The sequence below is a fragment of the Sinohyriopsis cumingii genome, chromosome 11 (assembly GCF_028554795.1).
Source record: "Sinohyriopsis cumingii isolate HCF-2022 chromosome 11, ASM2855479v2, whole genome shotgun sequence".
NCBI classification, from domain to species: Eukaryota; Metazoa; Mollusca; class Bivalvia; order Unionida; family Unionidae; genus Sinohyriopsis; species Sinohyriopsis cumingii.
In genome coordinates, this window is record NC_142971.1 from 107,551,594 (window position 1) to 107,567,138 (window position 15,545).

General features: G+C 35.7%; 1 protein-coding gene across 1 annotated transcript; it reads left to right on the forward strand.

The window, feature by feature from the left end:
* The first annotated feature begins 6,685 nt into the window (after positions 1–6,685).
* LOC149789245 (haloacid dehalogenase-like hydrolase domain-containing 5) lies at positions 6,686–15,136 on the forward strand. The gene is made up of 8 exons (XM_089975418.1): positions 6,686–6,931; positions 7,110–7,174; positions 8,165–8,359; positions 11,082–11,194; positions 11,825–11,961; positions 12,400–12,623; positions 12,879–13,021; positions 13,363–15,136. Exons 1-8 carry the CDS (start codon positions 6,877–6,879, stop codon positions 13,724–13,726), a joined length of 1,296 nt encoding a protein of 431 aa, XP_089831544.1. The 5' UTR covers positions 6,686–6,876; the 3' UTR covers positions 13,727–15,136.
* Positions 15,137–15,545: the final 409 nt, after the last annotated feature.

The following is a 15,545-nucleotide window of genomic DNA, read 5'->3' on the forward strand; positions in this document are numbered from 1 at the left end:
GTTTTTTTGTTGAAAGGTGCACATCTAAAGCTAGGGCAAACTGTATACTCTATAACCCATATTACACCCATCAATCATACACCAAAAGAAAAGGGAACTTAAGGTTCTTTGAACAATACCTCAGATAAACAATGTATTTTTTATTAGCCAGTATAACCAGTGAGGAAACCAAGGGAAAGTATTTTCATTCAAATTCTAACCTTTGCAAAATACGAAACTGTAGAGCGCCACCTTATATTATGACATTAGACAGTAATGATTGGCAGGCGCACAATAGTTACCTCCTTTGTGTGCATTTTATTATTCAGCTGACAAGAGTTATCTTCCTTGCTTGTATCCTGGGTACTTGAAATGTCAGACATTTCTTGCCGTATAATTTTTTTTTTACCAAGAATCCAAATGATAATACATACAACTTGTTCGCAGTGATCAGCATAAGCAGATGCCCAAAAGTACTCAGCTTTATTTCTGAATGCTGACACGGCCTCATACCAAAATATACAATAATCGAGCATATCAACGGCAACAAATCTAATGAAAGGATTGAGAACTTAGGAGCTGTCTCAAGGCAGAAGAGTAATTTGCGAGGTTTGTTGGAAAAGCAGAAAAAGGACAACACGACCAGTATGCGCGACCAACATCGAAACAGAAGAAGTTATCTCATAAATGTTCCAAGCAGAGAACACACTCGGCACTAACAGATGTTCTATCTAGTTTTGCTTTTCAGGAGTCAATAACACCTTATAGGTAAGATCCGTGGTTGTTGGCATGCATTTCATTTTGCCAAAGGCTGTGTGTAATCTTGTTGTTGTTTTTGTATTCTTCTGTTTTTGTTGGGTTTTATTTTACAATCTGATTGACATTTGAGTTATAGATACCATGGTATAATATGATGGCAGCCTGGAGAACTAAACCCGTATTTGGCAGGCATGAAGCCAGTTCGCCAGGTAAAATATGACAAAGAAAATTCAAGCGTATTCTTACAAACCGGCCAGACAAAATTATCTATATTCGAATTGGTGTCTCCGATTGGAACTCTGCACACAAGTATTCGCGTTTTCATCTCAGATAATATTGTCATGGATCATCTGAATGATGACGAGCAGACAATCGACTGGAAAATCTGAAGGTAGTCACACTGCGGAAATTAGCAAGAGAGCTCGTGTTGGTAAAGCCGCTAATTTTATCCGATGAACAAGGCTGAGGACAACCTTGTCACCAAGCGTCTTTCCATTTTGTTTTGCTACAATTATACGATTTAAACATCTTGTTCATCTGTCAATGTACACCTTAAAGTTTCCACATAATATTTGATATTGCTGCTCTGTCGTCCGATATTACAAGCTCTTGTTACTTTTATTCACAGCAATTCTTCTAGCGTTAAGAGCTGCAGGCACTGGCGCTTTTAACTCCATTTCTTCTTATTATATATTAGCGGTGGTTTGTAGATCAGACTGCTTTCAGAAAAGTGGAACCAGATCTTCAAAATAAAAAGCTATGTACAAGTACGTCTATGTCACGTATACAAATTCTAAACCATCTTAGAATTTGATTGCGTGGCGCCGCATTCAGAATGGAATATTTCGTTAAAGAATTCAGAAAAGTAGATAACATTGTGGTCGAACTAAACCCAATATGTGTTAGCAAGTATGAACAAATGTATGCACAAAATACAGCACTCCAAGGTTCAAAATAAAAGTGTTGGGAAACTTGACTTTAGCGTGGTATGCGTTTTCGTATGCTGCCGTTAATCGTTCTGAGTCAAAGTTAAATACCATATTGATATTGGGTTCTTTCATTCTCTATCTCAGGTACAATCTGTCGCAATTTTGATATAGCTTGAGTCATTGTTTTGTCATCGTCTGGCACGCGAGCAATGTACGTGTGTGTAATCTTAAACATATTTTCAAGGTAACACAGCGACTAACTTGCCTTCATGATATCAATTTGTGATATAATCTATCGCCTTTGCAACACAAGCTGACTGGTCTTGGACACTCGTGATCACGTAGTCGTTTTCTTCATGCATATCGTATATATTTTTTAGAAACAATTATAATTCTGCTTCAGCACATTCTCCCAAGTCAACAAATTCGTTGTAGTCGCCAAAAACTTATATGAGACATATCACGATCGGATGCGGAAGGTCGCGGGTTCAAGCCCCGGCCGAGTCATTAAAAAGACTTATACAAACGATTCTAACAGGTGCTTCGCTTGGAGTACAGTCTGCGTCATGATGCCCCAGTACTCGAAATCACTATAAACTGCCACACTGCAGATATCATATCGATATGACTGCAATTGTTTTAAAGATACATTAAAAATCAAAAGAAAAATATACACACACAAACGATCGGGTCTTTCTCATATCTGGCATGGTGTCTGTTGTGAAATGTTTGTATCGTATTCTGGGTAGATTTCTAATTGGTATTACCAGCACTTTCGAAACATTGTGGCTACAAGAAGACCGTATGATGCTCTGACATAAAGGTCTAATCCCGACTGCACCTGTGGCAAAGAATAATCACGCAGCATACTGACGTCTCTGATAGTGCTATACTTCACTCTAGAAACAAAGTGTTGTATTCTACCACACTATAACGAGTCGGACTGTATCTGAAACTGTTTCTGATGCAGATATAATTGCCAATAACTTTCTCTCCCGTAGTGATCTCAATATACTTTCTGATCAAGGGTTTCATTAATGTTCCCCAAAAGACAAGGCAATGTTACGTAATGTTGCTGCTTGCCAAGCTTTTCAGTCGATGCAAATCGAGAAACACAAAGAACTTTGACCATCTCAAAGTCGCCTAATGTGGTCATTTTTAGGCCTGGAGTGGGTGGTTGGATGGAGCGCTATATATTCTCTCTAATTATAAAGATATTTTAATGTATATTTATCAAGAAAAGCAAGTGATTTGTTTTTGGCGCTTCAGTTTGAAAAAATAGTGGGTTATTCTTCTTGCTAAAAAGTGGCAGTATCATTGATATATGCGAGAAATAAATGCGGTCCTAGAACTGAACATTGTGACTCCCCAGCTGAAACGGACTGAATTGCAGATCCTGTTGATTTCACAACAACTTTTATCGGAGAGATAATTGGTGAATCAATCGATCAGATTCGATTATATTCCATAGGTTTAAAAGATAAGACCTGTATGGCAGATACGGTCATATGACTTCGATATATTGCAAAATATCAAAATATCGAGTACTACACAAATACTATGATACGTAACTCTTAGTTAGGACACGGATTAGTGATCTGGGAAAACGCCGTATTGATATTTGTAAATCAAATCTTTTTCATGCTAGTAATTGTATACATGCTTCAAAATGTCTCTATTCGTTATTGTGCCCGTACAAGTTTAAAAAAAATGGCGGAGTAATTAGTTAGATCTTGTTTGCTGTCTTTCTTGATTATTCGTAATAGAGAAACTGCTTTTGTTTGGTAGGATGGTCATAGGGTGATATTGTAATACACCTGGGGACTCTAAAGCTATAATACCAATCGTAGGGAAGGTGTTTTTTTTCTTCCCCGTCCTAAATTAGACATTGTTAATGTCAGTGATCATATACTGCTGAAAGAGTGAATTTGAACACTGCAATGTGATTGGAAATGTAGAGATCGTGATTTAAGAAGAATGTGTATGCAACTATTCATGTTAAGTGTCAAGTGTGAGCTCAAGTCATGTGGTAGCAACTGCACTGTCGTCAGGTTCGATCTTGCACATTGTTAAATGCTTATACAATCTTCTAGGGTCTTACATAGAATGAATCTATTACACCTAGAAATATGTATGTCACACGTAAATTCACATCCAAATCAGCATTTAAATACCACTAAGCTGGATAACTTCATCAACTGACACTACAAACTACGTCTGCAGCCATGATGGCTGACGCTAGATCACATGACCGGTTCCACACACTAAATTTATCAAATTACACATTTTTAAAATTAAATTTCACTTGTTCATTGCAAAGGCTGGCGTTCTTTTATACAAGTACGAGTATGTTTTCAACTTATAATATTGTATTCTTCATTGTTTATTCTAGTCAAATGTATTTTCAATGTTGTCAGCACTCACTGGTACTTCTTAGCTCTTAGCGCTTTCCTAGGAGCCTTGGTTACGATTTATTTTGAAGGACAAGGTATAATACAAAATGTTGATATATTTGCTGCTGATTGCGTGTGCATATTTACAGATCTCGACTAAAAAAAAAATTACTAATTTGAGGTAGTTTATATAACTACACATTTACTAAAACACTAAGGCGCCAATAAATAGTTATAAAAATAAGAGTCAATGAATTTTAATTTCTATAATATCAAATAAAATGACATATGTATAATGTGGTACAATAATCGGAATTAATTCAATTCAATCAAATTCGTTTCACTGCTATTGATTTAGGCTCAGTGCAGAAGTAATATTGTATGCTAGATACAGGCAGCCATCTCCAGCCACACTAAGAACTTAATGCTAACTTAAAAAGTAATTACACTCTAGGCTATCCATTTCTTGTTGTATGATTATATTGGGGTTATGAAGACCAGCATATAAGAGTCTCTGTGTATTATATTTAACACGCGATCATGTACATTCATGTGTTATTCGCTGTTACGACTCTGTGGTCTTAAACTAAGTAACAGAAAAGAGCGAAAACCAACAAGTTTTGTAAAATTCAACCAAAATTGATTTCCCTAGAATACAAGGTGAAAATTTAAAAAGAACTTACAGTATTGTGAATTAAATCTCAAAAAGACCCCAAAGTTCTATCACAAGTCCAAACGTACGAATTCCAATTGAATTCCAGTGTTATTCCAAATAAGCTCAAATACTAAATAGTTTGATATGCATGTAGTCTCAAGGGTGCTATTGTGCCAATGGCCTGTAGTGCGGCAATGTGCCAACAGTCTTTTGATGTATCACAACAATATAATCCAAATGTATCACAACAATATAATCCAAAACGTACTTGTCTAAACCAAAACACTTCCAAATTAATGTACCGGGCCCAGAATGTTATTGAGTACTTTGTAATTTCAGTGAATAATAATTTGAATTAATCGATCCACCCATATCAAAAACTGAACACAACAATAAAATTGATTATATTTCATATGTTATGGCAAGAATGAGTAATATTTCATGTTAACAACATTGTGCAAAAAGCCAAGACAAATAACAGAGCCAGAATGTATGCCAGTTTTCTTTATAAAACATTCAAAGTTGTTAACAAGTTTAGAAATTTCCGAGTGGAAAACTGATGTCCTAGACTCAGATTCAAATAAACATGTTTACCTCCATTGATAATGATCTGAATATTTATTCTAAGAAATATTAGATATGTATTATGTTGTTTACTGGTCAGGCACACCATGAAATTGATCTTGGACAAGGTCAGATACGAAATACATATGTACATACCATACAATCATCAAGAAAATCCGACACAATATACAAATGAAATATGAATAACAGTCGTAGTGTCCTTTCATTAAGCCGTATATCATATCTGGAACTGAAGGTTTTCTTTAAACCTATCATTACATTTAAAGTAATCAATAACCGAATCCCGCCCCCAATAAGTTACAATACTTTCTAGAAAATACTATTTTTTAAAAATAATACATTAGTACAGTTTCTTTGCTTTCAAGTGTAGCGTTTACTTCATGTCATATATAAATCATTCTCATGGATTGGAGGAATGTGGCATCTTTAATAAGGCAAATGTCGAATAAGAGTTCATTTTTACAATTATTTTGCTCAGAGACTTTCAAAATATGTCTGATTAATATAAAATACATTCCATCTCCGTTTATAACGTTTATTTTACTCGTAGACACATTCCTGAAAGTTAGAAAACGGACAGTACACAAAGAATAACCGAAAAACCATAAGAGATAGAATGTATCTTTTTGTTTGTTCAGTTTGTCCTTCAGCGTACGTAATTTCATATGCAGGACGTTATTTAGTATCAAATGTGCCACGTATGCTTAACCTGCGTTCTCCTAACAAGGTGAATGCCGTTTCTTTTGTGTCCATAGATTGTCAAAGTAATGATATGAGCATGATCAACCAATTAAGTCACGTCTAGCATGATTTAGTCCCCCCCCCCCGCCAAAAAAAACCTCTCTCTCTCTCTGTCCCTCTGTCTGTCTCTGTCTGTCTGTCTCTCTCTCTCTCTCTCTCTGAGTTCGCTAAGAGACACTAATAAGTAGCCTTGTACGTGAAAACTGAGATTTTAAAATAGGTAAAGGATTGAGGTTAATAGATGGTACGTGTGTTCAACTTGTACTATTATTGCCTTACAAAGACACAATTGTAAACAAGCTTATGATTTTTTACAACTTCATTTATATAAAACGTACTCAGTGGAACTCGCATTTCAAGAAGTAAATAGGAGTAGATTAATAAAAACTGTTAATTTCAGATTTTTCCCCGTAATTTCAGCAGTTGTTTTTTCCTATCTGTCCTTTGTGTTCTACTAAATGTGTTTGCTTTGTTAACTGGTCTGAACGAGAAATTGTTTACGTCATTATCAGCTGACTTAACACAATCTGATCGCTCAACGAATATTTCTGAGTTACATTTAAAGTCAATACTCAGTACCACACCGACTTAACCGAAAACCATGAACTGAAAAGTGTTAATTATGCGAACAGATGATGTCACCACTTTTATCACCAATGGGAAGACAGTTCTGTTAATTCACATAGTCGCACCAAATGAGCAGAGTAAATGAACTCGACGCAGCGGAATATAAATAGGGATGACCATCACATTTTGCGGCATAAACAGGTTAGGCTTTCTGCAAAGCGAAGAGAATATTAAACAGCAATTTTAACAGGATTTACAATTTTCCAGAATGCGTGATCTCGTACAAGCGACTAGTTACAGAAGCGATGATAGCCATTCAACTGGTAGGTCACGAAATTTTTTATTTTAATAATTTGTTATAAAATATAGCAATATATTGGTACATTTCGGCAAATTACGACTATTTGTTGTAATTTATTTCCGTAAATATCTAGTGTAATTTAATTTTATTTTCAATTTTAAGTATAAAATTTATATTTGGTAATTTTTCTTCGTTTACAGACACTTCGGATGGTAATAGTGATACTTCCATGAGAGATCACGATCAGCCACCGCAAAATAATGAGGTAAGAGAAATCAGTTTAAATTTAAATAGAGATTGTTTGTGAACGTTAGTTTCAGTTGAATAAACGCCCAACAATTGTTTGTTGTATTATCTAATTAAGTGAGAAAAATGTACAAGTTTGTCTCGAATTAATTCGAAACATGTTGGTTACTCCATGTAATGGACACGATAACCCTCTCGTATATTCCTATAACACGAATGTTTATTTTTAAAACTCGCTGTTGTAAATTCATCCTTGTGATTCTGACATGGAAGCCTAGCAGTCCACAATGTTTCTTAGATTTGTGTTCAGTGTTTGTTTTATTTTTGTTTTGGGGGAGAGGAATGGTGGGCTGGTTTGGGTTGTATATTTCAACTGTTTATTCCCTGACAAAGAGCTGTTTAGCTCGAAATATTGGGAAATCAATTTTCACTCAATGTTAGTCACTATGAACATACGTTTTCAAGAAAAATACTGAAGGCTGAGGAAAATTCTTTAATAATTTGCTAGGGCATTTCGAAATATGATTGATTTGTGTGTTATTTCTAAAGTGACTAAATAAGATATAAAATAATGACACTGACCGATGTTTCAAAGTCTGATAATTAGCGTACTTGAACTGGGTTAATCAGAGCGTTGATATCGCTTACACATAGATTAGTGTGTAGTAAAGGAGTATTGGGTGTACACCATTGCGTTTACTACACGCCATTAGAGTATAACAACATTCAGAGAAAACAATTAAAATTGCAGGATATCGTGGGGAGAAATGTGGAGTGTATAAAGTCAATTAAATAAATAAATTCGTTAATACATTCGGAATTATGTAGTTAACGTCGAGATGGATCGACGACCCGTTTGCAGCAAAGATGGTATCATAATACATTTGTGTAAAATTAAAACTCGAATAACATCAGTTTATTAATTTTTTTCTTCTGAATAGATAACAAGTTTTTCTTTCCAGAAATCATACAGTGAAAATTGAGAATTTTTGTAAACATTTTTTTCCAGCCTGACTTTGGCATATTGTTTGATGTGGATGGTGTACTGGCTCGGGGAAGCACGCCCCTGTCAGCAGCCGTCCAAGCCGCGCGTCTACTCCAGGACTCGAAGGGAAATCTCCAAGTTCCTGTGGCCTTTGTAACCAATGCTTGCAACAGGAGCTACGACAAAGCCAAACAGATCCAAGACTGGCTGAAAATAGAGGTTTGTGATCGTATTTGGCTGACTACTTACTGTACTTACATTGTGTACTAGGTTTTGTCATATGTCCTCTTTTTCCCCCCGGGCAGGTCCCCATTTTCGCTCTTAAAATCTCTATACAGATACTGATACAGGTACACCCATTCTCCGGAGTGTCCTCATTGTTGAAAGTTACAATATGGTAAATGGAGCTGTTTACTGCAAAAACAAACACGAAAATTGTACCGCGGTGTACCTCTGTATTTCTCAACGTACCGCCATACGTACTACGGTGCACCACATTTAAATTAGTGACCAACAACTCAACGTTCTGACCACATTTGTAATAGTGACCAACAACTCAATGTTCTGAAGCAGAAGCCTGGCAGTTTTTTGTTTCATTCATTGGCCAGTTGGTTAGAGAGTCCGCCTCAGGTGCGTGAGGTCGCGGGTTTGAAACCCGGCTCGGTCATACCAAAGACTTTTAAAAATGGTACTAACAGCTGCCTCGCTAGACGCTCAGCATTGAGACGTAGTATTAGGACTGGTCGGCCTGGTGTCAGGATAATGTGACTGGGTGGGACATCATGCTACATGTCTGCTGAATGATGCCCCGTTGCTAGACATCACTGTAAACTGTCACACTGCAGACATCGTAGCGATATTTGAAAAACTGTTAAAGCTACGCTAAAATTATACATAAATTTACATAAAATAACAGATGTTGATATGGCTCATCGATTTCTAGGTGTATATAAAATATCTTCCAGCATCCGCAACAAGTCATAGACATGTAAAGTTGTGCAAACACAACAATATTTCTGTTTTATTTGTTTGTCTTGTCTATTTTTATATTTACCTTTGAAGAAGACTCAGAGTCGAAAGCGTTCAGGCTAGTTACATAATAGTTTTGCACTATTTGTATTCAATATATTGCATTTATCTTAAGCAATCCCTGACAAACGTGATCCTTTGCTGGATCCAGTGCATTTGAAAGGACTATTATTCGCCATATTTATTTGTATTATATATATATATATATATATATATATATATATATATATATATATATATATATATATATATATATATATATATATATATATATATAATAGGAAACTAAATAGGAAAATAATAATTATCTTAAGATAAAAGAAAAGAAAATATTTAATTTCAAAAGAAAATCACGACTCCCACCTCCATAATTAAATGGCTAGATCTTTACAGCAAATGAAATTGCTACGTCTATGTTAATTGTTGCATAAGTTACAATCAAAAAGCTGTAACTACGAAAGTCTTTGATAAAAATATGAAGTGTTAATACTGGAGTCTACAATTTGCTATCTACACTATTGATACATTATGCAGGGAGACTTTGATTGGGATGCTAACACCCGGCAAGTCATTTTTCAGAGAGGACCAGTAAACATTAAACGCCCTTACATAACAAAATATACAATATTTAGTTGACTTGAAAAATTACGTATATAGCTCAGACAGAAAACAAGTGCACTCCTGAATATCGTAGGCCTGATTCGCAACATATACTTAACACACTCACATACGCTAGTAAATAACTAAAGCAAGAAGCGTTCTTTTTTTTTTTTTTTTAAATCCGACATTTTTCTGAAAGTTGGGTTGTGCGTAAATATGATTTACAATTTCATTTGGCCACCGCGTTGGCCCATGTGACATGTGTCAAAAATGTGATTAAAGCATCATAGATAGAATTAACTTTGTCATCATTAACTTTTAAAAGATACAACCATCTTTTAAATGAAAGATAAAGTTTGCGAACTTTTTGTCATGAATAACGAAAACGCGTTGTTCGTATCATATAAAAGTCGTAACAAGATTCCTTGGGAATTTCCATACATTCCTTACTAACGGAAACTATCCACGTACCAGTACAGTGAAAAAATACCGTGGTACGTACCACCGGAAAAATATACCGAGGTATACACCTGTATACTGGTAACACCGCGCACCTCTAATGGTAACCCTAGTGTAAGCATACAAGGACACAGGTATATATCGTAATAGCCCTTGTTTGTGTGTACAAGCACGCCAGTATATACTTAGATGCTTGTGTGTACGTAAAAGACACCAGTATATACCGTACAAGCTCATGATTGTGACTACATGCAAATAAAGAAGTATATATCTTAATGGTTTATGCCTGTGTGCACATGTAAACACACAAGTACGCGTCATATGAGAAGTCCGTGCTTGGTGGGAAGCCCGCGACCATATTCATAGAAAATTATGGGAAAAAATTATTTCGCATATCTCTGTTTGAAAATAAGCCCACCTCCTGCATTGCGAAAACTTTACTAGGCTGACCCCCTGGTTTTATGATTGATGAATGTTGGGTATGGTCTTTTACATCATAGTATTTAGTACCGAGGCAACAGGGCATCTGACCCGAGCTGATCAAGTGATATGATTCGAACCCACACCCTTTCAGTCGTGAGGGATGTGATTTGTGGGTGGGATACTGTGTGTACATGTATACATATAGGACAGGTATGAGCAACTTCTACCTTTTACCTCGGTTTCGAAAACAACTTTCTTAATGTCACGGAGTGTTGGTGAAATGTAAGCGTTCTTGAATTTTTCCAGCTGCGTTTCCTTCATGCATTGTTTTTAATAAAATGTTTTACGCAAGTTGTATTTGGTTTAGTGCTGGTTATCTGTGCAGTGGTGTCTCTAAACGATTATTAACAAATGTGCTCCCTCTTTCCAGGTGACGCCAGATATGGTCATTCACGCCCCAACCCCAGCCAGGATGCTGAAAGAATATCACGACAAATATGTTCTTGTTATCGGCCAGGAGCACAGGAAAGAAATTGCTGAAGAGTATCCTTTTTCAGGAGAAATATAGGGAATAAATTTCTCTTTTCCATCAAAATGATTAAGCTCTATTCATCCGTCAATTACGTTCACACGCATGATATATATATATATATATATATATATATATATATATATATATATATATATATATATATATATATATATATATATATATATATATATGGATACAACTGTGCGGGACCGGGGGAATGGAACCCCAAAATTTAATTTCGATATAACAGAAGAAATCATGTGAAATATTTATAGAAAACTACAGGTTCGTGTTCAAAATCAGATTTATTTGTATAAAAAATATATAGCTGCTTTAACTATAATCTGTTTTAAACAAACTTAAAAATTTCGCGCCCCCTTTCATACTCCGCTAAGGCCGCTACTGGAGAAAGCATGCATCTAAATCGACTGTTGGCCACACTGACAAAATACTCGTTTGACTGATTAGGGTAGGACAAGCTGATGGACGGTCATATTTAAACACAGTTATACGATGTTGTTCAAACCTGATATCTCCTTTACTGCTCAGTACAAGGGATTGATTGGACGCAAGTTCTGTTTAATAATTGAAGCAAGTTTTCCACTTCCTCTGAAGTTATGATTCCTTGACCCCACCCTTAGTCTTGGCTTCGTGAACACGTGCACTATTGAGGATGTACAGGAAGCCTACCCTTTACTAGACATGGTTGACCATGAAAACAGAAACGTCGTTGCCAAGGGTATATTCCAAGAGGATCCAAATTTTCCGAGAATTGAAGGTAAGAATTCTGTGTGAAGGGGGGGGGGGGGCGGGGCTTCCAATTAAAACGTCAAGAAAAATTATGATTGTACATATACAATTTGACTTGAAATATGACTTGAAATGAGAGTAGCAGAAACTATCCATTGTAATTAATTCTAGCTGAGAGGATTATTTTATTCTAAGTTCAAATTGATAAACATTTTATAAAATGCTGTATAATAAAGAAAATTCAACCGCTGAATTTAAAGATATGTTTGAATATGACATTGCATATTGCAAGACACTGCTGGTGCCTCTGGAAGTCCATGATGTAGGTGCTAACAGATCACTCCTAATACTAAGGTTTCTGTCAGTTCATATACCATAGTTAATCTCTGAGATGTTGTGAAATTCACGTTCGAAGAGTACAATCTAATTAAATGATGAATTCATTTTGTCATTTATTCTTGTACAGCAATCCTCCTGATTGGAGAGCCCGTACTCTGGGAATCTCACCTACAGTTGCTGATTGACCTTCTCCTGACCGAGGGAAAACCCAGCAACCCCCCAGAGTCCATGTCAAAAGTCAAGCAGCTCCCAGTCATCGCGTGCAACATGGACCTCGTCTTCATGCACCAGGCCTGCATGCCGCGCTTTGGGCACGGCGCCTTCCTTGTATGTTTGGAGGCACTTTATAAGGTAGGTTAAAATAAAAGGGCTATTTAATACCTTGCAAATTAAGCTGAACTAAAATTGAATAGAATAATAATTTATTTTAATTAATGAAGCTTATACCTAATATAACAGTAGGAGGTGACGAGTATCAACGCTTCTAATGAGTATATATATATATATATATATATATATATATATATATATATATATATATATATATATATATATATATATATATAATGAACTGATGCATTTACTTTGAAACACGTTTTCTTCCAGAAAATTACTGGAAGAGAAATGGAATACACAGCTCTCATAGGAAAGCCATGTGAAATTACATACAGATATGCTGAGCACGTGATCAATGACGTGGCCAAGAGGATTGGCATTACGCGAACAATACAGAAGCTGTATTTCATCGGGTAAGAAAATAAGCGAACATAGCAACTAAACAGCCAACTATACAACCAAACAAGACAGTAACAGTAAAAAAGACTACATTATCTTCAAAATTATATTTTTACTCTCGTCCAGTATTTTGTTTGAAAATCTATAGCTGGAACTAAGAGTCTGGAAAAGAAAAACATTTCCAATTATTCAAAATTGTTACGTCTGTTGTTAGAGTTCAAATTTGTATTCTTTATCGAAATAGTTTGCCCTTTGTTTCAAATTCTTTATTGTAGTTGATGCATATAAAGACGACAAGCAGATTTCTATATCCATAAGTTAGAAATGTAATTTGACCGTATTTTCCCTCTTTCAGTGATAACCCTAATGTGGATATCGTCGGTGCAAATCTTTATGACCGGTATCTAAAGGAAATCTGGCAAAATCGAGACAATGGCAACACTTCAGTGAGCTCACTTCCCTTAAGCAGATCAATCCCGAATGAATCTGACTTGTACGAGCAGACCGTGCGTTCCATGAAAAGTTTATTGGTAGGGACAGGGGTCTACAAACACGACATAGAGAAAAGTGCAGCTGACGATGATAGGGATGTGTATCACGGACATAGAGATATTGCAAACGAGCCAGAACTAACCACACCCTCCAAATTTGTCCCTGATGTACAGCACGGAATAAGGCACATTTTCGAAGTAGAAAATTATTGTCCTGTGAGCACTTGAAATTTCAGTTTGCAACAGATGTTTTATCTTTGTTATACATTTGCAAACGTGGAGGACGACAACCAAGTTTGCTGTTTGGCTTTATCTTTCCAATGTATGCAAATTGCAGCGTCTTTTCTGTCAATGTCTATCTGTTGCAATAATAATATATATGATTGTGCCTTCCAGTAGGAGAAAAGGACGAACACCAAGATCTCATATATTTTATAATACAGGTTTTTTCTATTCACCACTTGTTAAAGTTCTGTGCATGCCCAGTAACATTTGTGTATGTTTTATGTTAACACTGTAAACTTGATACATTTCTTTAATGCAGATTATACTTACAATGTAGTCCAAGTTATGAGGACAGGTTTGTATAATCTCTCGTTCAAAATTACTTTTAACATTCCACGTTTGTCTTTCAGCATATGTATGAAGCTGGATATGTACATTTATGGATAAATGTTTTTCATATCTTTCGTTTGATGCATAAAGAAAAGCAACCTACATCATAAATTTGGTTGTCCACATATTATAATTGGTTCTTCACTCTTTGTTTCCTGTCCTAAGTAAACACTCTTTCTGGAAAATTACCACAAGAATCTTTATGCATGTGGATAAAACGAAAAAAAAAACAAACCAATGATTTTCTCATGCTGTGATAATTTATTTTGTCAGTTTTCCTAGTAAGATGATGTGATCTCTATGTACTGCCTTCACCAGAGTGCATTTAACAGCATGGAAAGCTTGTATAGATTACATTTACTCCAAAAGACGTCATCTTCGCTAGCCAAGGTTACGATAACCCTATCTACATAGATTATTGGAACCTTGTCTTGTGAAGATGCAAAGACGTATGTATATAATTGTTTTAAATGCAAAATGGTCTAATATTGTGTTATTCTTATGACGTTGCTGTTGTTATTCACATTTTGGAATAGCAGTTATATATCAGATAATTGACACATTTCCATTCTGGAATTGATCTGAGACAAAAAAAAATGTTTTAATGATTGAATTTCAGTCCTTTTACATACTTGGCTTTGCAACACTCATTACTAAATTTGGCAGCTGATTCTTTCTGTGTGGAATTGAAAACACGTGTTCAAACACAGATTGAAATAATGCGGCTGGACATACGGTTTTCTCCACGCAGAACCTTGCATCAAGGATGGGTCTATATTATACTGAGAAATACAAGTCTGATCATGAACATTCAGAAATTTAAAGTTATTGGAATTGTTAATCTTATGATGTTTCCTCGGTTTTTCTCTAGGAGCTGAGGTAGTACCACTACTGTGTAAAGCCCATGATGACTCAGGACATTTGTAATATTTAAATCATGTTTTCATAGGTAAATAACATCTTTAATAAATTATTTTTGTACATTTTCACTTGTTGATGCTGAATAAATCGAAGTTAAATACAGTATGTATCATTTTGTGTATGTTGTGTTGCCTTCCTTCTCTCTCTCTCTCTCTCTCTCTCTCTCTCTCTATATATATATATATATATATATATATATATATATATATATATATATATATATATATATATATTCATAGATAGATATAATTCTCTAAAACAGGCACATGACACCAGAGGCGTAGCGGGGGGGGGGGGCAGGGGGGTACATATGTCCCCGGGCGCCAAGGTACAGGGGCGCCAAAATGAGGCTTACAACGTTACATTATAATAAGTAAACAAGGGTAATATTCAAAAATGTGTTTAAACGGGGAGGGGGCTGGGGCGCCAATTTTATAGTTCGTCCCCGGGCGCAAAATATCATAGCTACGCCTCTGCATGACACGAACATAAAACGACTTGTATATGTACT